The sequence below is a fragment of the Thamnophis sirtalis genome, unplaced genomic scaffold, assembly GCF_051295495.1.
Source record: "Thamnophis sirtalis isolate CommonGarterSnake01/CBP01778 unplaced genomic scaffold, rThaSir2_p1.2 scaffold_7, whole genome shotgun sequence".
Taxonomy (NCBI): Eukaryota; Metazoa; Chordata; class Lepidosauria; order Squamata; family Natricidae; genus Thamnophis; species Thamnophis sirtalis.
The window spans coordinates 54,583,975-54,611,538 of record NW_028261387.1 but is presented as its reverse complement, the minus strand read 5'-3'; the positions used below and the strand labels follow the sequence as shown (position 1 = coordinate 54,611,538).

General features: G+C 39.0%; 1 protein-coding gene and 1 long non-coding RNA gene across 2 annotated transcripts in view; both read right to left on the bottom strand.

The window, feature by feature from the left end:
• Positions 1-8,671, bottom strand: part of LOC106553971 (complement receptor type 2) — a 119,619-nt gene extending 110,948 nt beyond the window's left edge. The window contains exon 1 of the mRNA XM_087720851.1: positions 8,533-8,671. Coding sequence (XP_087576977.1) covers positions 8,533-8,617 — 85 coding nt within the window. The 5' untranslated portion in view covers positions 8,618-8,671. The remainder of the gene's footprint in view (positions 1-8,532) is intronic.
• A 7,778-nt stretch (positions 8,672-16,449) lies between these two features.
• LOC148044667 (uncharacterized) lies at positions 16,450-25,197 on the bottom strand. The gene is made up of 3 exons (XR_015697333.1): positions 25,058-25,197; positions 20,478-20,563; positions 16,450-16,813 (listed from the first exon to the last, which is right to left on the bottom strand). It is a non-coding gene; the product is annotated as an uncharacterized LOC148044667 (long non-coding RNA).
• Positions 25,198-27,564: the final 2,367 nt, after the last annotated feature.

Genomic DNA, 27,564 nt, shown 5'->3' with positions numbered 1-27,564 from the left:
GAAAACCTGTCCGTGGAAGGGGCCTGCAAAATCTACGTGAATTCGAGACCATGGTCCACGGGGCATCTCCCACTCCCGGGAGGGAGAGGAGGGGGGAGATGGCCGGGACTGCTGGCAGGTTACGCATTTGGCGACCCAGGCCTCGATTTCTGAATCTAAGCCTGGCCACCAAACATAACTCCTTGCTAGAGCCTTCATGCGAACTACTCCGGGATGATTTTCGTGAAGTCGTTGTAATATTTGTTGCCAGAGGACCGATGGGATGACCACACGGTCGCCCCAAAGTAGGCAACCAGAATGAAGTGAAAGCTCTAGCTGTCTGGCCTTGAAGGGCTTGCACTCTGGAGATGTAGGGGCAGTAGGCCATCCTCTCAGGACCCAATTCATTATCTGCGATATGACTGGGTCAGACCGAGAGTGAGTGGCCACATCAGTTGAAGACAGGGGTAGTTCCAATTGCGCGATAGCAAGGACGGAACGGCAAGGGACCGATTGGATGTCCTTGTCAGGAAGTGGGCAGCGACTTAGGGCATCTGCATGCCCTAGTTGCTTGCCTGGATGGTAGCAAAGGGCGTAGGAGTACGCCGCCAAGAACTCCATCCAGCGAGTCATCCGTGGTGACAGGATGGGAGGGGTCGGCCTATCACCGGCCAGAAGCCCAAGGAGTGGCTTGTGATCGGTGTATAGAGTGAAATGCCACCCATATAGGTAATCATGGAACTTTTTAACCCCGGACACTGCGGCCAGAGCCTCCTTGTCTATCTGGCTGTAGTTCCTCTCGGCGGAGGACAGTGTCTGGGAGTAAAAAGCTATGGGGGCCTCTGAGCCGTTGGGAAGGACATGGCTCAGAACTGCTCCCAAACCCACGGGGGAGGCATCACAAGCCAAAGTCAGAGGCATCTTGTCACTATACTGGACTAAGACTGCCTCTGACGTTAACATAGATTTGACAGCCGCGAACGCATGCGCTTCACGGCTGCCCCATTGCCAGGCCGCGGATCGGTCGAGCAACCGATGAAGCAGCTCTGCTAGTGATGCCTTGTGGGGAATAAATGGCGCGTAAAAATTCAAAAGGCCCAGGAACGCTTGCAGCTGCCTCTTTGAGGTTGGAGTGGGAGCGTTCCTGGTGGCTGCTAATTTTGAGGGAGTGGGGTGGATTCCCTGGGCATCTATTGAGAAGCCCAGGAAGTCGGGACTTCCGGGGGAGGAGCCTGTCATCGTCGGGGGCTCAACGGAGCTCCCCCCAGAGTTCTGGTCTGTATATCTAAAAGATCTATAGATATCTCCCCTTTTAGGCAGAAAGGGGCAGGGAGGAGCTCAGTCGTTAGAATCTCTTTGAAATTCACAGCCTTTTGTTTTTCGCTGTGAACGGAGAAGAGGTTCAACACAAAGCTGAGCTTTTTTTTTTTTACTCCAGCCAGATCTTCTCAGCTGTTTTTTTCAGCCCAAGGCAGGTCATCCTCCCCCCTCAGAACAAATTTAAGCTATTTAAAATCAGTCCGGGCAGTGACCATTCCTGAAATCCTTTTTTGTTTATCACTATTTAAAATACCTGCTTCAATCTAACCAAAAACTCCTTTGTTTAACTGTTTTTCAAAATGGCGATTTTATAACCTTCGCAGTTGATATATTTAATCAGCCCTGTTTTTCTGAAGACTTCTCTTTACTAATTGCCAAAGTTTACTCAAAGTATTTTATTGCAAATCAAGGTGTGCAGAGACTTTGTTTGTTCGCTTTTGTTTTTTTATAATGGCTCCCAAGTCAAAAAATTCCAAGCGTTTTCTTAACAATACATCCCAAGTAATCGCGATAAAGCCACAGTCTTTGCCTTCTACGCCCCCTACTGGAGATTTGTTAATGAAAGAATTTCTTTTTGAAACTCTCAGAGAATTTAGAGAGGAAATAATGCAATTTATTTCGGAACTATGTGATAAATTTGATGCTAAGATTGCCCAAACAAGGAAGGATACCATCGGAGTGATAACCGTGATGACAGATTACATTGCAGGAATGGAGGATAAATTGGAACTTTTGGAACAAGACAATTTTAATCTGACATCTAAAATCGAAAAGTTGCAACAGGAAATTGAAATGGCAGAGAGACAACTTGTTATGACAAATTATAAAAAGACTGCGTTTGCAATAAGAGTTAGGGGATTGCGTGAAAACGAACAGGAGAATTTGAAGCAGACCTTTTTTGAGGCTTTCAGTCGTGTGGTGGGCGGTCCGGGACTCAACTTTGATTGGCAGATCCAAAAAATTTACCGCCATAATTCGTGGACAGCAAAACAGAGACAGCTTCCGAGAGATGTGGTTATATATTTTGCTACAAAAGAGTCCAGAAACGCGATGCTGCAAGAGTTCTACAACAACAGGCTGCGAATTGATGGACAGGATTTGATCGTTTTTAAAGAGGTGCCTCCCCAGATGTTAAAAGCCAGGAGAGACTATGCTTTTTTAACTAAAGAACTTAGAGATAATCAGATACGGTACAGATGGAAGCGCCATTTGGTATTACAGTCACACTTAACAATCAGAAACATCGCCTCAACTCAGCTTGTGAAGCCCGAGACTTTTATCATAAGATTTTAAAGGCGGGACTTCCTGAATTACCCGGACTTGGACAAATACAAGGAGAAGTACAACAGAAATAACCAATCACACAACTACAAGGTGGGAGCTATTGTTTTTCCCCTTCGGAAGGGCAGCAGAGCGGAGAACAAGGATTTAGTTATGCTTTCAAAATATTTGCTTAATCTTAACTTGAATAACACTCTGTGACTATGTTTTGTAGAAAATGGCATAGCGCTATACCGATCAAGAGACATTAAGGCTGTAAGAAATGATGCTGATCACCTCGGAAATTATATTGTATGGGACTTTAAAAAAAAAAGACTTGATGGACAACTTGGAACTTTTACATAAACTGCTTATGTTTTATTCTCTAGGGTGAGGAAGGCGGAGATTGTGACGCTTTTGGATTGTGGTTTAGGTTGAATTGAGTTGGGAAGGGTGGTGCAGATGGGAGGGTAGTGAAGGATTAATTAGAGAGTATTTTGAGCCAGAAAGTAAGCTGACTTTTATAGTAATTTTTATTTGAACATAAGTTTGGAAGAATATATTCAGGGAGCTTGAAGGAAGGCGGATGATCGCTTGAGTTTGCTGAGGCTGTGGATGACGAGGAGATGCACCCAGCCTGTCCACCTGAACTTGTTTGAGGTGGTCAGGCAGTGGAGCTAACTCGTCAATTAAGTTGGTGATATATGACGGTTGTTGCAGTGGCGGTGGTTCAAGCGCTGTTAAAGAAGGCAATGCGTGAGCGTTCTGAGTGGCGGGTAAACTGCCACTAACGGACATCTGGGCGAGGTAGCATTCGATTTCTGATGATGATGAATCAGCCAGCTCAGCGGCTCTAGCTTCATCAATCACGTATGCAAGAGTGACTTTAGGTTTGCCCAATAATCTACGCCTTAAAAAAATGTCCTTTAGTCCACAAACAAATTGCTCTGCCAAGTTAGCTTCCAGGTCCGGAAACTCACATTGAGCTGCGGCAACTCGCAGAGCCTGCAGGAACTGGTTGACTGTTTCTGCGGGCTTCTGCACTCGCCTGCGGTATGCGAACCTGCGAGCGATCTGGGAAGGTGTCGGAGCGTAGTAGGCTTGCAGCCCGTCCGTTAATTCCTGCCAAGTTAGATTGTAAATGGCCCTTGGGGCAGCAAAGGACCTGGCAGTGGCGAACATTTCAGGCCCGCATGCTGTTAAAAAAAAATCCACACTTCCGTGGTTGGGAGCAGCTTTGTCTATTATTCGCAATTAAAAAACACTCGAATCTTTCAAGAAAAGCTTCCCATGTTTCTCCACCGACTCCGAAAGGAGCAAAAGCTGGCATGCCGGCCATCAGGATTGTCTGAGGTGAATCTGGCTGCAGCTGAGTAAACGATAGGAAAAAAAAAGAAAACGCGTTGAATTTGAACAAAACGCGTTTTAAAACGTTGCTTGTTTTTTTTTTTAGTTACAGGTTGTTCTCAGAGCCAGTTCCCTAGTCCTCGTCGCCAGTGTTAGATCGCTACCAGAAGAATCAGAGGCATCTGAGGTAACTGTAACCGTTTTAATGTAACAAGAACGATAGTAACAGAAACAAACAGTAGACCGGACAGTCTATGTAGTTGTGCAGTAGATCGGATTGTCTCCGGAGTTGTGCTGCCTTTTATACTCAGCTGTCTCGCGAATGACAGCCCGGCAACCATCAGGCGCGTCTGATTGGTTAAGACGCGCCTGGCTGCTGCCGGAGCTGTCATTCGTAAGTGTGAGGACTTACTATGCTATATAACAGTGGCGACTGCAGCAACCAGTTTGGAGGCATGGCCAGCCTGGGTTGTTGCCGGTTCTGCGACCCAGGCCGAACCGGTAGGAACCCACCACTGGATGGATGGATGGATGGATGGATGGACGGACGGACGGACGGACGGACGGACAGACAGACAAATAGTTTCTGTTTTCAAGCAGAAAAACTTGAGACTAAATTGAAGATTTTTATGTAGATTTCAGAAACAGGGAGGCTGGGTCATACCCAATTTGTCAATATATAAACCAATTTTGTTGTATTTAAGTACAATGACAATAAATATTATACTTATATCAAGCAACACTTTATAGCATATGATTCACTTATTAGGAAAAACCCTTCTAAATGATTCAAATTAAAATTTATGTCGGGGCTAAAAAAGTGGACTTTTTTTAAAAATCCAAAGCATTTGTCTAGAATAAAACAGGTTGAAAATGTTTTTTAGCTAAAATAATGCTTCAAATTTGGAAAAATAAATGAACAATTTTGATAAGGGACATTTCTCCTTTAATTCCTTTGATATTATGATCAATTTAATAGTTATAGTTTAGCTAAAATGAAATCTTTGAGAGCTTATAAAACTAAGACTAAAAGATTTTTATAGCAAAGATAAACCGCTCAATACAGATAATGTAGAGCAACAATAGGTGATAAACTACTGTGGCTTTTTGGTATCAGCTTAAACCTCTTCTGGGCAATAGAAGTATTAAGTAATATGGCCTTATATTAATTCTGAGAATTTAATATCCATTATTTGTGACAACAGCAACAATAACATTTTCAGAAACATATAGTTATTGATCTTGATAATCCCATATAGGAGACAAATTAGCAGCAGTTATAGAAGCTCGTGGATAGAGATAGTGATAGCACTTATACAGTTACCCCCAATTTATGACCACAATTGAGCCCAAAATTTCTGTTGCTAAGTAAGACATTTGTTATGTGAATTTTGCCTCATTGTATGACCTTTGTTGCCATAGTTGTTAAATGAATCACTGCAGTTGTTGTTAGTAACATGGTTGTTAAATGAATCTGGCTTTCCAGCACTTCTCCCCAAGATGGCAGCTGAGAAGTAAGAGGTTTTCTTTCTCTTACTCATTATTTGCTATGTTTGCTTCCAGAACTGGTTCTTTGACAGTCTTGGCCCCTGGATTTGAATGGGTGCAATTTAGGAATGACCCAAGACAACTTTTGAATGGCTGTGAATCCACCTGGGAGGGGGAATATTGAAGATTGTAGCTCCTTGTGGGAGCAGCTGAAAAGTCAATGAAGTTTACACCTCTTCCTACCGGCAGAATGTCGTAAGTATGCCTGGGTCTTTTAAATTCACTTTTTGAAGTTCCGGTTTTGTTTTATCTTTAAGGGGCAATTTGCTGGCTGAATGCTGATTTATTTTAACCCCAGCTGGATTCTTTCTGTTTCCTGTTTTGCTTTCCTTCTTTAATTTATTTGACTGCTCTTATCAATTTCTGCTTTCTGTAGAGAAACACAGCATGGGACTCTGGGTTTGTATTTTATTAACCTACAAAAACTTTTTGGATCAAAATGGTCAGAAAATAGATATTTTATCTGGGACCAATTAGAGTTAATATTTGGGATGATTTGGGATTGAAGCTGTGGTAAATTTTCTATGAATTTATTACAATAACAGTTTGTTAACAGAGGCTTTTAGAATTTCAGTTTTATCTTTCTCTTATTGTTTACAATTTTATAACTTTATATAATATGTTCCTTATTATTGGTTTTTTCCTGTTAACTATTTTATTATTAATATAGTGTATAGATGACAGGCTAACAATTTCTAAATAGATTGAGTAGATCAAAAAAAATTGCCCCCCTTTGCAAGGGATGGGAAAACTGCATTGCTGTATTATATTAATCAGCATTCAACTAGGAAAGACATTACATATATGTGTCGGTGGTAGTCTTCTTTTATTTTTATTTTTTAAAGAGAATTTTAATGTATTTTTTGTTTTTTTATTCTTTTGCGCTTTTTAAAATATTTTAGTGTTTTGTATTTTAACCTTTGTTGAATAGACTAAAAGTTTTTCAAGGAAGTGAATCTGGCTTCCCCATTGACTGCTTGTCAGAAGGTCGCAAAAGATGATCACGTAAGTCTAGGTCATTGCAACTGTCATAAATATGAGTCAGTTGCCAAGCATTTGAATTTTGATCACAGGATGCTGCAATGGTCAAAAGTGTGGGGAAAAAGCATAAGTCACTTTTTTCAGTCCCATTGTAACTTTGAATGGTCACTAAATGAACTCTTGTAAATTGAGGACTACCTGTGTATCACCTGATAGTGCTTTAGAGCAGTGGTCCCCAACCCCCGGTCCGCGGACCAGTGCCGGGCCGTGGAGTACCTGGCACCGGGCCGCGCAGCGGCCGGGGGCCATGATCGCTGCAGCGGCCGGGGGCCATGATCGCTGCAGCGGCCGGGGGCCATGATCGCTGCAGCGCAAAGGCTCCTGGGCCGTGCGCAAAAGCTCCTGGGCCGTGCGCAAAGGCTCCAGGGAAGAGAGCCCCACGCGGGTATGCAATCAATGTGTCGTCGCGAACAACACCCCCTCACCCCTGCGCACGCTCAGCGGGCCACGGTAAAATTATCAAAGGCTGACTGGTCCGCCGTGATAAAAAGGTTGGGGAACACTGCTTTAGAGCATTCTCTGAGTGGTTTCTATGGTCAGAATATATCGCCCCCAACAATCTGGGTCCTCATTTTACTGACCTCGGAAGGATTCACTTCAGCATCAATGTGAGAAATGCAGTGAAAGTTTATACATTATTAGTACCGATAGCCCTCAACTTGCAACAGTTTATTTAGTGACTGTTCAAAGTTACAACGGCACTGAAAAAAGTGACTTATGACCTTTTTTCAAACTTACAACCGTTGCAGGATCCCTTTGGTCATGTAATCAAAATTCAGATCCTTGGCAACTGGTACATATTTAGGATGATTCCAGACTCCTGGCATCATGTGATTTCACATGACAAGCAAAGTCAATGGAGAAGCCAGATTCACTTATTAACTGAACAACTGTAATGATTCATTTAGCAATGGTGGCAAGAAAGGTTGTAAAATGGGGCAAAACTCACTTAACCAATGTCTCACTTAGCAACATAAATTCTGGGCTCAGTTGTGGTTGTAAATCAAGGACTACCTGTATTTGACTCCTGTTAGGTTGGCAGGTACACATCAGCATTATTCTTTCAAATGCTGGAAAGTTTGTCCAAAAAAGGGGCCCAGTCTTTTGGTTGTGATAGTCATGTGATAACATTATACCTTTCAGCATTTTTTCAAGAGATAATTATCATCACAAACAAAAATTGAATAATCCCCAGAGTTAGGCTTATTATACTTACTTACAGACCAGACCATAAGCTTCCGAATAAAGAATCGATTATCAGTTTAATTATAGCAGCCACAAAATGTGAAACACTGGGAAACTTTAGATAATATAACAACTAAGTTGTGGATGAGTAAAGATTCTGCAATTGTCCTGGATTGCCTCACAAATCACAAAGTTAATTAAGGGGATTTCAGAAATTATACATTATACATTATAATCTGGTTTACTCCTCATATATAATAAATTTTATAGTACCTGACATTTTATTTAGATGCTGAATATTTTTGTATTTCCTTTATTTCTTTTTTTTAACTTGTTATGGAATTATCTAAATAAAAGCAAAAATAAATATAAACTACATAATTATATAAAAACAGAAAAGATAGAGAATCCTTTATGTGCTCTTCTATTTTCAAAATAGAGTCTTGAAATCTATTTCTATGTAGAAAAACAAGGTAAGAATCAACTGTAAAACACACTCAAGGATCCTGGTGATGGAGAGTGACAGCCAGAGAGAGAGAAACAGAGAGACAGAGAGAGTGACCCTATCCAAAATCACATTTTTACAAACCAAGAACTGAGGTAAATGTCAGAAATCCAGTGTCAGGGGAATGACATCAAAACAATCAGACAATTCCCTGTCTTACAGACAGAGGAATGTTTTCCATATTGACCAGGAATTCCCAATGGAAAGAATAATTGAATAACATAAAAAATAATTAGAATGTCAGATAACGTGTCTTTATAGGGCAAATAATCCGCCTTCCACATGCAACACAAATCCTGCTTTTAAAAGGTAGCTTCTGGCAGGCATTGAAAGACTCTGTCACTTACCTTGAACTTCAGGCAGCCAAAAGAGTGCTTGCAGAAACAGCCAAGCCCACATTGGAAGGCTAGTCCGGCAAGCTTGAAAAAGCATTATTTGAAATAGCAAAAAGAAGCACCTGAACCCTCCATAAGAGCATCTGGGAAATGAACGTCAGGGTAGGGCAGCGCAGCAATATGCCCCAGGCAGCACCTGACAAACAAGGGCAGGGCACCATTTACGGAAGAAAAATTACCTTTCTTATCTCCTGGGCTGAACCTTCTTTTCACAGATAAAAACTATAGGACGTGAACTCCAGAAAATAGTTTCTCCTGGAGTTTGTCTTCTGTTTGTTTATTAGCCATGGGAAATGAAGACATTGTTTCAAATAGTTTCCTTCCAAGACTCATAGCCTTTTGTGTATTCTTAGACCTGATTTGTGGTGTTTTTCAGATGTGGACCAATAGGAAGCATTTCCCATATTCTGACATGTCTACTTTTAATAACCATAGAACTACAGAGAAATTTCATTTACTAAAGAATAATGTTTGCAGTTTCAATCCTTTGGTTTGCTTCTTGTGAGCCACTGCTAGCTGATTTGTGTAAAGAAATACTGCTTAAATTCTCTATTGTTAAATTGTTTGTATTTGTAATTTATGACAGCGCTATAAATTTTCTGTTTGCTTCCATGACAAAGAGAAACTAACGAAATAGAAGGCAGCACTATTTGGAAGAGGTGAGGTGCTTTAAAGAGTTGCCAATCAGGACTACATTTCAACTTCAATCTATACATTCAGAAGCCCGATTTTTGATGTGTTGCAGTTTTCTAATATATTAGGTCTACATGGTAATTCTGTTTGAGTTCTGGAGTACAAAACTAATGCTTTGCATTGCAAAAGAAATCCGGCAGTTTCCATATTATTTTTTGGTTCAAAAGTTTTATTTCTTTTAAAACAAAGCAGGAGGAGGTATCAGGTGTGTAGGAAGACTTCATTGACTGGACCAAAATAGTTTGTATACATATTTCTCTTTTGAAGAAACTGAGTTATTACCATTTATCTAAAAGGGTTGTATGTGCAAGGAGCTTCTTATACAAGGAAAGTCTAGGAGCAAATCAAGTCCCATTTGTGATGGAAAACTGAATATATGTATACATTTCCATAACTTAGTCAACAACTCCTAAGACCTGAGGAAGGATGGCGTGACTGCAGCTTTGTTCTGTATTGTAGCTTAGGGGCTTCTTGCAGCCAAGAGGCCTCTAAGCTGTAGCATGGCAAGCAGTTGCAGAGCCACACAGTTCTGGGGTTGCTTGCTACCCCACAAGTTAAGTTGCAGGATGGCTAAAATGGCACAATAGGGGTAATACATAGGTGGAGGAATTATCTGTGTTACATGAATCCTTTGCAATAAATCAGTGCTCCATTTCAGATGCCCTTTATGTTTGAAGTAAGATATGTCGTGAAGCATACTTGTGTGATAAAACAATACCACATCTTTCAGCATGGTGGTCAGATCAATAATCTGAGTATAAATCCAATTATTACCCTATTTGTTCAATAAGGCTTTGCTATACTGTGTACTATATCCAATCAGTGAAACAATGATCATGTATTGTGTGGGTTGAGACCCTTTAAAACATTTACAATTCTATGGAAAGATATATTAGAGACATATTAGATATGAGACACATAATATCTAAACCAAATGCCTAGCTGTTCAGGTCATAGTACACTTCCTGTTTTTCTGTTAGAGGACTTTAGCATTATCAACTCTTTTTTTATATTCTAATTGCTTGGGGTTGTAGTCTGTTGCTCCACAATGTTATTCTTTACCAGAGAAAAGTGGTTCACTTTATGAGATGCATTTGCCAGATTACATTTGTGACTACAAATGAAAAAGAACCTTAAAAGCCATTTTTCTAGAGTTATACCCAAATTGAATATATAACTTTATTGAAGATAATCCCTGGGACTTTTTCATCTCAGGTTTTATGTACATCTTCTGCTTTTGTCTTTCTGGTTTCTGGAAGAAATGGCACCTGAAATTTCTTCACTTAAGTGTATGATCAATTATGATTTTAATACATGCATATATTCAGGATTTTAGAAAAAAATTAAATTGGTGTAGGTATATCGTACAGCTTCTGGACCTGATGAAAGAATTTTTGTTAATTATAGTTGTGTTTCAGTAGTCAAAATTACCAGGATGAAGGAATTATGATTGATCTTTCTTTTCTCAGTCTTCTGAATAAGGAGGTGAGTCAAATATTTGCATGTAGTAGATCTTCTGGTAGCAGTTAGGTGCCCAAAATTGCTTTTTAGACTGGAATGGATGGCATATAAATTTAATAAATAAATAAACAGTCAGCTGACTAACATTGCAAAAGCACATATGTAAGATTTCCAGTTCTGACAGTATGTTTGTGGATCTACTTGAGACATGTGAAGATTCTCAGCAGAAGCTGCTCCAGATGCTTTTTTCCAGCAGTTGATTGCATCTCTCTCATCTCTCTCCCCTATTCCCCCAATAATTTACTCACTGGATATATCTTAACATTAGAGAAAGAGTAAAAAGCCTGACAGCCTGTGGACAGAATGATTCATGTTTTGATTTGACATGAATGAAGGTTTCATCTCTACTTCATTAGAATAAAGGAATCATTTTAGTTAAATTATTTATATTATAATGATGTATTTAATTACATATTAATTATGTATTTAATTACAACCTGTGATTGTACTGAGAATATTTGTAGCTCAGGCTTAATATTTGGGTCATGGTGGTGATGATGGCATAAGATTGTACTCACCCATTTAGTATGAATAATTAGTATGGAGCTTTTCCTTAAATCTGGTGTATTTCAAATGTATGGACATCAACTTAAAGGTTGTTTTTGAATATGGAATGCATCAGAACATCAGTCAGGTATGGAATGCCTACAACCGAAAGACTCTAGATAGAAATGGACTTTTGGTGTAATTTGCCTTTCTAAATTATTATATTTAACATGACTACTGGGAGACACATAATTAGAGCAAGTATTTAAAAAAAAATCAAAGGAGATTAGAAGTATTATCTATTGCCCAGAAATATTGTCCCTTGCTCAGAATACTATGCAATACTCTTATTCTTTTAGCCATCTTCCAGTGTTGCTAAAAATAAATAAGCTATTGTCCAACTTAATCTGACTTCTTTTGGAAAGAGTGTTACTTTGTTATTAGAATTAGGAGAAGAGAATCAATGAGTAAAATAATGTATAAAACAGAGTCACATGTAGGATTCTTGGTGTCCTCTGATTTTGGTTTTCTTTAGACATTTTATTACCAAACTAGGTAACTTCACAGCATCAGGTCAGGTGGGCCCAATTTTTTACATTTTAACTTTGCACAACAAACAGGCTGATGCTATATTGACCATCAGGGAAACACTTTCCTACCTTCTTTCCCATTTCTTGAGAACTGCACACCTCAACAATTTTAATTTCCTTCTTCTTTCCTTATTGCAATTCTGCCATGACAATTAGGCAGCTGGACATTTTGATACATTCAAGCTACCTATCTCCCTATCCATGGCTTTTCGCAGCCTTGGTTTTTTAACAGATAGAATAAATTATTCTTAAGCTTGAAGAGGACAATTTTGTAAAGATGTAATAAATATCTGATCTCAAAGTTATCAAATGCTGAATAAAGATTATTTATTCATGGAAGGGAAAAAAGAAAAATAATGTTTACATTAAAGGTAATGTGTGCATCAGAGGTACCTTGCTGCTGGTTCGGCCCGGATCAGCCAAACCAGTAGTAGTGGCGGCGGGAGGCTTTGCTCACCTGCCCGGACATGTGCAGAAGTATAGTGCACCCAAACCAGTAGTGAAAGAATTAGCAACCCACCTTTGATGTGTATTCTCACTAGTAGAAGGCGATCAGTTATTCTGCATGGTTTCCTTATAGCTTGCATTAAAGATACTGAGCAGTGCTTCTGAGTCTCCCATCAAGACCAGCCAGGAGAAAAGCTAGGTCAAGTAGCAATACATATTTCTGATTTATGGTCAAGTCCTGGTCAAAGGAGTTTGATAGTTATCACTAGTTTTCTTTAGTAACATTGATAACATGATGAATCATTTGTGAATCTGGCACCAATAATAGAGTCAGTGATTTGGTATATGCGCTAAATTTATTTTGTCCTCTACATAGTGATTTTTTTTTAAAGTGTGATCATTTCTCTAACTTCATTACCACTCCTGGATTTCATATCTCACCATATATTTTGAGAACAAGAAAGCATATATTTGTGGGAAATTCAAAGAAATAAGGCTTCATGGCAACAATCATTAACAAATTGTTTTTCCATGTCTGGTTAGTTGCAGGAAGTGGAGAATTAGATCCAGGTTTTTTTTAATTATATCCAACCGATCTCCAATGGACTTTTCTCTTTAAAAAAAAATATTTGATCACTTGAAAGAACAACATAGGGCACATCTCTAAATAAATCGTGGACATTTTGAATTGGGGGAGCCATATAAATTGAAACCAGAAACAAAAAAACCAATGAAATGTCTTTTATTGCACATAAGATCATAAATGTCATATGCCAAATTAGCTGAGCCTGAACTGTGGGTGTATCTAAAATTTATTTTTCTTTCATTGCCAAAATGAAAGGCTTATATTAGTTTTCTCCAATTTCCACTCTTCTTGTGCTTGACAAACATTCTTAAAATATGGGTTTAAGATGCAGGATCTTATGTACTAAGTGACAGGCATTGGTTTTTAGTAGCTATTAACCCATTCATACCTCTGGAAACATTCACGACTATTGTTGTTTTTGTTGTTAGCATATGACATTGTTACATTAGCCAGGGACCACAATGCTATTGCAAAATAAGTAGATTTGCTTCCAATTTACCAGCTTTATTGTAAGAACGCTTGGGTGCTTCCCAAGGTGTGCCAAAGGAGGGCGAGCTGGCTTTGTATCAGAAAGAAAGACAAGCAACTCTTCTTGCCGCAGCATCCAAGCCCCCCTCCTTCCCCAAAGCTGCCTTGCAAATGGGTGCCACAACTGGGAAGGTTCAGAGCTGGCAGGAATCTGAGTGCCTGAATGGAACATCAACTCATCTCCCCACTGAAGTGATACCTATTTAACTATTCAAGGCAATGGTGGGATTCAAATAATTTAACAACCAGTTCTCTGCCCTAATGACAGCTGGGTAGGAATGGCTCGGTGGTCATGTGACTGTGTGGCCATGGCCAATTCAACATTACTCACATTGATGGGTGCTTTGCCTTCGCTGTTACAATGTCATAAGGGTTAACCGGAGAGGCAGTTTCTGTAAGCAGGGCAATAAAGCGTGATCTGTCAAAATCGCAGTCCACAAAAGCGCGCTCGACGAAAGCGTGCATTTGACGTCATCACAGCGCGATGAAAAAAATTAAAAATTGAAATAAAAATAAAATTAAAGCAAGCCGATTCACATAAAGGTAAGGGTTAGGTTTAGGGTTAGGGTTAGGGTTAGGTTAAGGGTTAGGGTTAGGTTTAGAGCGTTAGGGTTACGTTTAGCGTTAGGTTAAGGGTTAGCATTAGGTTTAGCGTTAGGTTAAGGGTTACGTTTAGGGTTAGATTTAGGGTTAGGTTAAGGGTTAGGTTAAGGGTTAGGTTTAGGGTTAGGTTTAGGGTTAGGTTTAGGGTTAGGTTTAGGGTTAGGTTTGGGGGGGTTAGGGTAAGGTTTTCACTTTATTTTTACATTTATCGATCACAGCGGGATGTTTTCGTCGCACTGTGATGACGTCACATAAGCGCTTTCGTCGAGCGCGATTTTGTCGTCCGCGGTTTTGTGGTGGAACCCAATAAAGATTAGGCTAGAAACCACACCAGAATTTTTCCTTCCTGACTTCCTTACAAGATTAGCCTTGTAAAGTGGGAAAAAACCCAAAAGGAGATTTCTTCCAACAATCGGTTCTCCGAACTGCTTAGAAAGTTAACAGCCGGTTCTCTTGAATAGGTGCGAACTGGCTGAATCCCACCACTGATTCAAGGGGAAAATGCTTTTGAACAATTAGCTGGACAGAAACTGAGGCAAGTGATGGGAGCTCATTCTGCTGGAGGTGGTCTCAAACCACTGGAATAGCGACCATCTCCAGCATCATTAAGGCCCTTCATATTCAGGATTTGTAAATATATAGTACATAAAAACAGTTGGTTCTAAATTTAAATATAGTTATCTGAGAGACCCAAATACTATTGGCTGACAATAGGCTTGCCCATAGAGTCTAAAGATATCATTCAATATTTGTAGTCTACAATATTTTTGTGTTGCACATTGTAAAAAACATATATTAATCTCACATAAACAAAATATTTGTAAATATTACACAGATAAAGTCAAAACTGTATCTCATCCAAAAGTTTTTCATCAGAATTTTTTTCTAGGATTCTCTTTGACTACGAATATTTTAGCAGATACGGCTAAAAACTTTCAACATTGTTCACAAACTCCAAAAATGGAAAACTTGCTTTCTTAAATGAGATTATAATATTTGGAATATACTTATATAGTCATGTGACAAATAAAGTACACCTTCTTTAGCTTCTATTGTTTTACATATCAGAACATAGCAAAAACCATCTGGTTCTTAGCAGTTTTGAAAAGTAGGTAAATACAAACTCAGATGAACAGCAACACATGACATATCACACCATGCCATCATCTATTTTACAAAATGAAAGTCAAAATGGAGAAGAAGCCATGTGTGAAAAATTAAGTACATCCTTACTGCTTCAATATATAGGAAGAGGCTAAGTAGCAACCTGGTGCTGCTAATCTCGCACCCTTGATCAACTGATCATCAGCAAGTATGATTGCCTCTATAAAAGATAAACCTTTAGGAGTTTGCTGATCTCCAGCATTGAGGTATGTATGAATACAATGCCAAAGAGTAAAAACATCAGCAATGCTCATAGAAAAGCAATTGTTGCTGTCCATCCATCTAGGAAGGGTTACAAGACCATTTCCAAACCCTTCAAAATCCATTAATTCTACAGTGAGGAAGTTTAATCACAATTTTGCTGGGTCTCTAGAATTGAGGTGTATGTTAACATAATGCCAAAGAGTAAAGGCATCAGCAATGATCTTATAAAAGCAATTGTTGCTAATCACAAGCACATCAGGAAATTTACCTCAGAATGGCCGAAAAAGAAAACAATCAAGGTTTACAATGAGTCAGTCAGTCCAAACCTCAACCTATTTGAAATGCTAAAAGAGCTGTGCATAAACTAAAGTCCACAAAGCTCAATGAACTGAAGCAATATTGTAAAGAAGAGTGAGCCAAAATTCCTCTGCAATGATGTGAGAGACTAATAAAGACATACAGAAAAAAATTACTGCATGTTATTACTGCTAAAAGTGAATCTGCAAGTTATTGAATCATATGCCATCACATATGGCTTTTACGTTTTGGCTTTGTTTTTGTAAAATAAATGATGACATGTCAATGGATACTCTCAATCATCTAGATATTTGATTGTTCCAAAGGTGCTTTTGCAAAGGACTTTCTTGTTTTTCTTCATTTTCTTTTTTTGGTTTTGGAACTGAAGAAGCTTCTTGGATGAGAAGAAGAACGTTTTCAAGAAAAAGATAGTCCAATTGCCTTTTGAAAAGGACCTTAGGAACAAATGATGACATAGTGTAATATATTATGTGGTATTGTCCATCTGAAGTTGTATTTACCTGCTTTTAAGATCTGCTAAGTACCAGATGATTTTTACTATGTCCTGATATGTAAAACCATAGAACTCAAAGAGGTTTCTTTGTAACATGACTGTAAATTTTCTAGCCAGTCTATTGCCTTTCTACGTGAATACAAATTAGCAGTCAGATCACATGAGGACTCACCTTCACTCTTACCTTCTTCTGGAGGGTTAGGGGGAGGAGTAGATGTTGGGTCTGTGACTACACCAGCAAAAGAGAGAGAGAAAAATGTTTATATAGCTTTCTTAACACCCAGGATGTGCAACTTTCAAATGTTTGACTCTGATGTTCAACAAAGTTTTAAGAAAAATTACTTATGCTTATCACATCATGGACCAGGCGGTTTCTGTTATATATGCAAATGTTCCCTGTTACCAGCTCTCTGATTGGCTGGTCATTTGACAGTTGCTTTGGGCTCGAGTATAAATACCCTGACAGTTGCAGGGACGTTTTGAATCGCAGTCATCTCGCAATAAACAACTTACTCTCTGATTCCATGGCTCCTGCGTCTTTCCCTCACACAACACATATGTAACACTGGCGACGAGGATGGGATCGCGATTCCGCAGAGTCTGGAAAACAACGCGGAAATCAGAAAAAAACCACATCGGAGAACAAATGGCCAGCATGCACTCAGCAGCAGCAGTAGCCACCGTGAAGCCTTCCATCTATGCCAACTTGAAGGACGAGCCACGCCAACTCCAAGGACAAGCCAAAGACCGCGAAGGCCAACCTCGGCTGGAACTGCCTGCCTGTCTGCAGCCGCTGCTGCCATCCGTCTCCTCACGGCTTTCTATCTGCATAATACAAACTGTCTGCAGCTGCTGCTGCCTGGAGCCTCCGCTGCTCCACCTGCATTACAAAGCTGCCTACCTCCCAAGGCCACCTGCCTTACAAAGCTGCCTACCTCCCAAGGCCACCTGCCTTACAAAGCTGCCTGCCTCCCAGCTCCACCTTCTGCAAGGTTTACACGCTGACTCCACTGCTGACCAACAACCGGGAGAAGTGAGGCCTGGCGCTGGACGGGAAGCTGAAGCACGAGGACACCAACCTGCCTCCAAAAAACCAAAGTTACCGACAGGCTTGGACTTTCTTTGCACACAAAGCAAATAACTGGGGGGGAAAGGAGTGTTATATATGCAAATGTTAGAGGAGTGTTGAGTATGCAAATAACTGGGGGGAAGGAGTGTTATATATGCAAATGAGTATGCAAATAACTGGGGGGAAGGAGTGTTATATATGCAAATGTTCCCTGTTACTAGCTCTCTGATTGGCTGGTCATTTGACAGTTGCTTTGGGCTCGAGTATAAATACCCTGACAGTTGCAGGGACTTTTTGAATCGCAGTCATCTCGCAATAAACATCTTACTCTCTGATTCCATGGCTGCTGTGTCTTTCCCTCACACAACACATATGTAACAGTTTCCACCAGTGACATGCAGTCAGGGGAGGCAGGGGAGGCAGAGTCTTACCACTGTCATCATGAAAAGAAAAAAAAAGTAAAAAGAAAAAGGCTGAGGTAGTTGCTGCCAGAGTCACAGTGGATGACTCAGCTTAGTGCTTAACTGTTTAAAAAAGCTTCTAAAAAAGTGCCCTCCACAGGAGGAGGTAGGAGAACCACGTGCCTCATTTAGTCTGACTTTATGATCACTCGAGCAGAGTTAAGCAAGGGTTAAAAGCCAAAAAATTCCTTATGTAGATGAGGCACGTGGTTCTCTTGCCTCCTTCTGTAGAGGGCATTTTTAGAGGCTTTTTTAAACAGTTAAGCAGAGTCATCCATTGTGGACTCTGGCAGCAGCTAACCCAGCCTGACCTCAGCAACTCTTGCCTTTTTCCTTTTATATTTTTACATTTTCATGATGGCAGGCAAGAGCAGAGTTGAAATCCTCTGTGATTGTGAAACAGCTGGAAAAGGTATGTGGGTTGGAGGGAGGGGGAGGAATTCAAAATTAATGTAATTTGTAAGTAATTGTAAGTAATTTGTGTGTCTGTGTATTTGTTTCTTCACTCAGAGGGAAGGGGGTAGGAGAGGCAGGGAGGGCAGCCCGCCAGCTTTCTTTCTCTGTGTCGGGGCAGACCACCAGCAGAGGCGGGTCTTTTATCCGCCTCTGTTGCCAGGCTGGCTCTTTCTTTCTTTCTAGAAAGCAGCTTGTTTGAGAAGAGAGGGGCAGCCCACCAGCTTTCTTTCTCTGTGTCGGGGAAGCCCGCCAGCAGAGATGAGTCTTTTACCCACCTCTGCTGGCAGGCTGGTACTTTCTTTTTTTTAGAAAGCGGCTTTTGGCCGCCCCAGCGCTATGTACGACATAGAGGCGTCCCGGCTCTATGTCGGACATAGCGCAGGGGCGGCCAAAAGCCACTTTCAAGAAAGTGGGCAAAAGCCGCTTTCAAGCCTCACCAGCCATAAACCTCACCGCATGTCACTGGTTTCCACTGACTATCAGCATCACATTCAATTACAGGAGATCCTACCAAAATGTAGCCATGATTGCATTCAATTGGTAATTTATTCTGATATATATACAAATCTTGAAACACAATTATCACTCTTCCATTTTGAATGCTTGGTCGCTGGAAAAGAAATCAGGATTTAGTTTACACTGAATATCCAACTGGCTTGATGAGGGGGAAATGAGAAAGTATGTATGATATTGCTATTAACCATCTGCCTCCTGTGTATGTGCCAGGAGGTGTGGCGCACAGCAGAGCTGATCACTTGATGATGTTATTTTAGGACAAATTGAAGCTATGGGGATGGGGAGGAAGGAATTATTTATCAACAGGAAGGAAACATTTATCAACACTAGTCAAGTATTACCAGTAAGTTTATTGAACTTAATTTTATACTTTGAACTGAGGCTCGACAGAAGAAGGGTCAAACTCAAGGCCTGCAAGCCAGATCCTGCCTGTGGGGTGCTTAGCTCTGGCCCATGGGGCTGCCCTGGAAACAGTAAAGGATGGGCCTGTGGCGCCTCTGACAGCGAAAACGTCCAGTCCTCCCAGGCTCCATTTTTGAATATGATAGCCTTCTGTAATCCTTTGCCAGGAAAAATGGAGCTCAGGTGTCATGCCCATGCCCAACCAACCACGTCCCCCATGGTCAAACACAACGCTGATGTGGCTCTCAATGAAATTGAGTCTGACACACCTGCTCTACAGGTAATATTGCCATTCTCATGCCTGGAAAGCAGAAGAATAGGAAAACTAAGCAAGATGAAGTAACTGCATTAGGATGTCATCTATTCCCTTGGAGAAGGTATTATTTTTAGTCCAGGATACTTCATAATCAGGGTGACATGGCCTGACTCATAACTCATCTTTAAGGACAATATAACAGTTATGACTAGTAGAACTATTCCTATTCCTATTCCTATTCCTATTCCTATTCCTATTCCTATTCCTATTCCTATTCCTATTCCTATTCCTATTCCTATTCCTATTCCTATTCCTATTCCTATTCCTCCTCGACTCGACTCGACTCGACTCGACTCTACTCTACTCTACTCTACTCTACTCTACTCTACTCTACTCTACTCTACTCTACTCTACTCTACTCTACTCTACACCTTTCCACAGTGTTAGATTGTCAGTTTTTACTTCTCTTGGCTCTTGTCACAGATACTCATAAATGCCTTAAAAATCTCTTGGTTGAACCTTTGCAGCACACCGTTTTTGAAAATCGCCGAGAAAGTATAGATAGTTAAAAGATACATAAATGCAATTAGTTATAGGTGTATCTCATTTTGTTTATATAACTACACTTCCTTCAGAGCTGCAATGGCGATGGGTTTATGCAAACTGCTGGTTGTCATCATTAAACAACTGATGACCGAAATATCTTCAGAAATGTCTACTCCAATAACTGCCTGACCAATGAGATCTGAAGCCACCCTTGTGTGGAACAGCATTCACCCCTACCTCAGAGATGAGACTAGCTCCAACCATGAACCTCTTCCTCAAGGTGTTGGGAATTGAAATATTGCAGTGCTGATCTCTCTTGTAGTGAAGTGTTTGCGTACTTAATGTTATCCGTATTCTTTGTACTATTGCTACACTTTATGTCATTGCTTTTATTTTTATTTTATAATTTTCACTTGTTTTAAGAACATTGGATATGAATATCATTCTGATAATGAAGGAAAGGGTAAAGGCTGGGCAGACTGAATTTTTGCTATTAGAAATTTAAATGTAAAAGCACCAAAAGAAATCTAATAAGTTTAAAATAAAGTATCATCTTACATTCGCAAACTGGAAGATCTCTATCCCAATCAACTTTGCCTGATTTCATAACACACGAAATGGTAGAACGGCCTATCATCCTAAACCTAAAAAAGGAAAAAAGAATTATCTTTTAGTAAATAAATTATGAAAACTATATAGAATATTTAAGATTAAGCCATGGATTGATTAGTTGCAATTTCTTCCCTACAATGACAGTTATAATTTTTGCCATCTTAACAAATATTTTGTAACTTCATTCCATGTCTTAACATAATGATTTTGAAACAACATACAATTCCTAAGTGTCAAATTTATACCCAAATATTCTACCCTTTTCTCAATCTTGGAACCTGTTTTATCCATAAATTATATTTCATTGTACATCTTCATATTTTTATTAACATCTTTGGCTTCTATTTAATAATCTTAAAGCCAGCTAAAATGTCAAATTCTTTTAATTGATTTAAATTAAAAGGCCTGGATTGAATTCCAGACTTTGGGCAGAGTTAGCCTGCAATACTGCACTTTGTGGCGGGGCAAGGAAGGGGCGGTGCCAGCCAGCAATTTAACCACTGGTTGGCTGAACCGGCCTAAACTGGCTGAATCCCACTTATATCAAGCAACACTTTATGGCATATGATTCACTTATTAGGAAAAACCCTTCCAAATGATTCAAATTAAAATTTATGTCAGGTATAAAAAAAGTGGACTTTTTTTAAAATCCAAAACATTTGTCTAGAATAAAACAGGTTGAAAATGTTTTTTAACTAAAATAATGCTTCAAATTTGGAAAAATAAATGAACAATTTTGATAAGGGACATTTCTCCTTTAATTCCTTTGATATTATGATCAATTTAATAGTTATAGTTTAGCTAAAATGAAATCTTTGAGATCTTATAAAACTAAGACTAAAAGATTTTATAGCAAAGATAAACCGCTTAATATAGATAATGTAGAGCAACAATAGGTGATAAACTACTGTGGTTTTTTGGTATCAGCTTAAATCTCTTCTGGGCAATAGACGTATTAAGTAATATGGCCTTATATTAATTCTGAGAATTTAATATCCCATTATTTGTGACAACAACAACAAAAACATTTTCAGAAACATATAGTTATTGATCTTAATAATCCCATATAGGAGACAAATTAGCAGCAGTTATAGAAGCTCGTGGATAGAGATAGTGATAGCACTTATACAGTTAGCCCCCAATTTATGACCACAATTGAGCCCAAAATTTCTGTTGCTAAGTAAGACATTTGTTATGTGAATTTTGCCTCATTGTATGTCCTTTGTTGCCATAGTTATTAAATGAATCACTGCAGTTGTTGTTAGTAACATGGTTGTTAAATGAATCTGGCTTTCCAGCACTTCTCCCCAAGATGGCAGCTGAGAAGTAAGAGGTTTTCTTTCTCTTACTCATTATTTACTATGTTTGCTGCCAGAACTGGTTCTTTGACAGTCTTGGCCCCTGGATTTGAATGGGCGCAATTTAGGAAGGACCCAAGACAACTTTTGAATGGCTGTGAATCCACCTGGGAGGGGGAATATTGAAGATTGTAGCTCCTTGTGGGAGCAGCTGAAAAGTCAATGAAGTTTACACCTCTTCCTACCGGCAGAATGTCGTAAGTATGCCTGGGTCTTTTAAATTCACTTTTTGAAGTTCCGGTTTTGATTTATCTTTAAGGGGTAATTTGCTGGCTGAATGCTGATTTATTTTAACCCCAGCTGGATTCTTTCTGTTTCCTGTTTTGCTTTCCTTCTTTAATTTATTTGACTGCTCCTGGTTTTTTCCTGTTAACTATTTTATTATTAATATAGTGTATAGATGACAGGCTAACAATTTCTAAATAGGTTGAGTAGATTAAAAAAAAAATTGCCCCCCTTTGCAAGGGATGGGAAAACTGCATTGCTGTATTATATTAATCAGCATTCAACTAGGAAAGACATTACATATATGTGTGGGTGGTAGTCTTCTTTTATTTTTATTTTTTAAAGAGAATTTTAATGTATTTTTTTGTTTTTTTATTCTTTTGCGCTTTTTAAAATATTTTAGTGTTTTGTATTTTAACCTTTGTTGAATAGACTAAAAGTTTTTCAAGGAAGTAAATCTGGCTTCCCCATTGACTTGCTTGTCAGAAAGTCGCAAAAGATGATCACGTAAGTCTAGGTCATTGCAACTGTCATAAATATGAGTCAGTTGCCAAGCATTTGAATTTTGATCACAGGATGCTGCAATGGTCAAAAGTGTGGGGAAAAAAGCATGGGTCATTTTTTTCAGTCCCATTGTAACTTCGAACGTTCACTAAATGAACTGTTGTAAATTGAGGACTACCTGTGTATCACCTGATAGTGCTTTAGAGCATTCTCTGAGTGGTTTCTATAGTCAGAATATATTGCCCCCAACAATCTGGGTCCTCATTTCACTGACCTCGGAAAGATTCACTTCAGCATCAATGTGAGAAATGCAGTGAAAGTTTATATATTATTAGTACCGATAGCCCTCAACTTGCAACAGTTTATTTAGTGACTGTTCAAAGTTACAACGGCACTGGAAAAAAGTGACTTATGACCGTTTTTCAAACTTACAACCGTTGCAGCATCCCTTTGGTCATGTAATCAAAATTCAGATCCTTGGCAACTGGTTCATATTTAGGATGATTCCAGACTCCTGGCATCATGTGATTCCAATGACAAGCAAAGTCAATGGAGAAGCCAGATTCACTTATTAACTGAACAACTGAAATGATTCATTTAGCAATGGTGGCAAGAAAGGTTGTAAAATGGGGCAAAACTCACTTAACTAATGTCTCACTTAGCAACATTTAAAGCCCTACATGGTATTGGACCTGGGTACTTGAGAGACCGCCTCCTGCCAATTACCTCCCTACGGCCTATCAGATCCCACAGACTAGGCCTCCTCCGACTTCCATCTACTAGCCAGTGTCGACTGGCAACTCCTCGGGGGAGGGCCTTCTCTGTGGCTGCTCCGGCCCTCTGGAACGATCTCCCCATTGAGATCTGGACCCTCACCACCCTTTCGGCTTTCCGCAAAGCCACTAAGACCAGGTTGTTCCGGCAGGCCTGGGGCTGATGAATTTCCAGCCCCACTTGAACGTTGCAACTGTTGTGGTATTTTAAGCTGTTTGTCTTATTTTTCTATTTGTATCCCCTTCCCTCCTTGGTTGTTAGCCGCCCTGAGTCTCTCGGGAATAGGGCGGCATACAAATTGAATAAACTACAACTACTAACTACAACATAAATTCTGGGCTCAATTGTGGTTGTAAATCAAGGACTACCTGTATTTGACTCCTGTTAGGTTGGAAGGTACGCATCAGCATTATTCTTTCAAATGCTGGAGAGTTTGTCCAAAAAGGGGGGGCTCAGTCTTTCGGTTGTGATAGTCATGTGATAACATTATACCTTTCAGCATTTTTTTCAAGAGATAATTATCATCACTAAACAAAAATTGAATAATCCCCAGAGTTAGGCTTATTATACTTACTTACATACCAGACCATAAGCTTCCGAATAAAGAATCGATTATCAGTTTAATTACAGCAGCCAAAAATTGTGAAACACTGGGAAACTTTAGATAATATAACAACTAAGTTGTGGATGAGTAAAGATTCAACAATTGTCCTGGATTGCCTCACAAATCACAAAGTTAATTAAGGGGATTTCAGAAATAGGAACCATAATTTTATCAAACTTAGTGAGAGTTTATGATTTATCTTAATAATAAGAATACATTATAATCTGGTTTACTCCTCATATATAATAAATTTTATAGTACCTGACATTTTATTTAGATGCTGAATATTTTTGTATTTCCTTTATTTCTTTTTTTTAAACTTGTTATGGAATTATCTAAATAAAAGCAAAAATAAATATAAACTACATAATTATATAAAAACAGAAAAGAGCCAAGGTGGCGCAGTGGTTAAATGCAGCACTGCAGGCTACTGCTAGATCAGCAGTTCAGCGGTTCAAATCTCACCGGCTCAGGGTTGACTCAGCCTTCCATCCTTCCGAGGTGGGTAAAATGAGGACCCAGATTGTTGGGGGCAATATGCTGACTCTCTGTAAACTGCTTAGAGAGGGCTGAAAGCCCTATGAAGTGGTATATATAAGTCTACTACTGCTAAGAATCCTTTATGTGCTCTTCTATTTTCAAAATAGAGTCTTGAAATCTATTTCTATGTAGAAAAACAAGGTAAGAATCAACTGTAAAACACACTCAAGGATGCTGGTGATGGAGACTGACAGCCAGAGAGAGAGAAACAGAGAGACAGAGAGAGTGAACCTATCCAAAATCACATTATTACAAACCAAGAAGTGATGTAAATGTCAGAAATCCAGTGTCAGGGGAATGACATCAAAGCAATCAGACAATCCCCTGTCTTACAGACAGAGGAATGTTTTCCATATTGACCAGGAATTCCCAATGGAAAGAATAATTGAATAACATAAAAAATAATTAGAATGTCAAATAACGTGTCTTTATAAGGGCAAATAATCCGCCTTCCACATGCAACACAAATCCTGCTTTTAAAAGGTAGCTTCTGGCAGGCATTGATAGACTCTGTCACTTACCTTGAACTTCAGGCAGCCAAAAGAGTGCTTGCAGAAACAGCCAAGCCCACATTGGAAGGCTAGTCTGGCAAGCTTGAAAAAGCATTATTTGAAATAGCAAAAAGAAGCACCTGAACCCTCCACAAGAGCATCTGGGAAATGAACATCAGGGTAGGGCAGCGCAGCAATATGCCCCAGGCAGCACCTGACAAACAAGGGCAGGGCACCATTTACGGAAGAAAAATTACCTTTCTTATCTCCTGGGCTGAACCTTCTTTTCACAGATAAAAACTATAGGAAGTGAACTCCAGAAAATAGTTTCTCCTGGAGTTTGTCTTCTGTTTGTTTATTAGCCATGGGAAATGAAGACATTGTTTCAAATAGTTTCCTTCCAAGACTCACAGCCTTTTGTGTATTCTTAGACCTGATTTGTGGTGTTTTTCAGATGTGGACCAATAGGAAGCATTTCCCATATTCTGACATGTCTACTTTTAATAACCATAGAACTACAGAGAAATTTCATTTACTAAAGAACAATGTTTGCAGTTTCAATCCTTTGGTTTGCTTCTTGTGAGCCACTGCTAGCTGATTTGTGTAAAGAAATACTGCTTAAATTCTCTATTGTTAAATTGTTTGTATTTGTAATTTATGACAGCGCTATAAATTTTCTGTTTGCTTCCATGACAAAGAGAAGCTAACGAAATAGAAGGCAGCACTATTTGGAAGAGGTGAGGTGCTTTAAAGAGTTGCCAATCAGGACTACATTTCAACTTCAATCTATATATTCAGAAGCCCGATTTTTGATGTGTTGCAATTTTCTAATATATTAGGTCTACATGGTAATTCTGTTTGAGTTCTGGAGTACAAAACTAATGCTTTGGATGCAAAAGAAATCCTGCAGTTTCCATATTCTTTTTGACTCAAGAACTACACCAGCTATGAGGAAAGAATTGAAATAGAATGTAAAATAAAACTTAATTTTTACAAAAATGCTAGAATGACATGCATTTGGAAGCACCTCCAAAAGAACCTTAAAAGCCATTTTTTCTAGAGTTATACCCAAATTGAATATATAACTTTATTGAAGATAATCCCTGGGACTTTTGCATCTCAGGTTTTCTGTACATCTTCTGCTTTTGTCTTTCTGGTTTCTGGAAGAAATGGCATCTGAAATTTCTTCACTTAAGTGTATGATCAATTATGATTTTAATACATGCATATATTCAGGATTTTAGAAAAAAATTAAATTGGTGTAGGTATATCATACAGTTTCTGGACCTGATGAAAGAATTTTTGTTAATTATAGTTGTGTTTCAGTAGTCAAAATTACCAGGATGAAGGAATTATGATTGATCTTTCTTTTCTCAGTCTTCTGAATAAGGAGATATCTGCATGTAGTAGATCTTCTGGTAGCAGTTAGGTGCCCAAAATTGCTTTTTAGACTGGGATGGATGGCATATAAATTTAATAAATAAATAAACAGTCAGCTAACTAACATTGCAAAAGCACATGTGTAAGATTTCCAGTTCTGACAGTATGTTTGTGGATCTACTTGAGACATGTGAAGATTCTCAGCAGAAGCTGCTCCAGATGTTTTTTTCCAGCAGTTGATTGCATCTCTCTCATCTCTCTCCCCTATTCCCCCAATAATTTACTCACTGGATATATCTTAACATTAGAGAAAGAGTAAAAAGCCTGACAGCCTGTGGACAGAATAATTCATGTTTTGATTTGACATGAATGAAGGTTTCATCTCTACTTCATTAGAATAAAGGAATCATTTTAGTTAAATTATTTATATTATAATGATGTATTTAATTACATATTAATTATGTATTTAATTACAACCTGTGATTGTACTGAGAATATTTGTAGCTGAGGCTTGATATTTGGGTCATGGGGGTGATGATGGCATAAGATTGCACTCACCCATTTAGTATGAATAATTAGTATGGAGCTTTTCCTTAAATCTGGTGTATTTCAAATGTATGGACATCAACTTAAAGGTTGTTTTTGAATATGGAATGCATCAGAACATCAGTCAGGTATGGAATGCCTACAACCGAAAGACTCTAGATAGAAATGGACTTTTGGTGTAATTTGCCTTTCTAAATTATTATATTTAACATGACTACTGGGAGACACATAATTAGAGCAAGTATTTAAAAAAAATCAAAGGAGATTAGAAGTATTATCTATTGCCCAGAAATATTGTCCCTTGCTCAGAATACTATGCAATACTCTTATTCTTTTAGCCATCTTCCAGTGTTGCTAAAAATAAATAAACTATTGTCCAACTTAATCTGACTTATTTTGGAAAGAGTGTTACTTTGTTATTAGAATTAGGAGAAGAGAATCAATGAGTAAAATAATGTATAAAACAGAGTTACATGTAGGATTCTTGGTGTCCTCCGACTTTGGTTTTCTTTAGACATTTTATTACCAAACTAGGTAACTTCACTGGTGCTAGAAGTGAGTGAGGTTGCTGGGAGTGGTCTTGGTGGTTTCTTGATTAGGCTATTATTTAC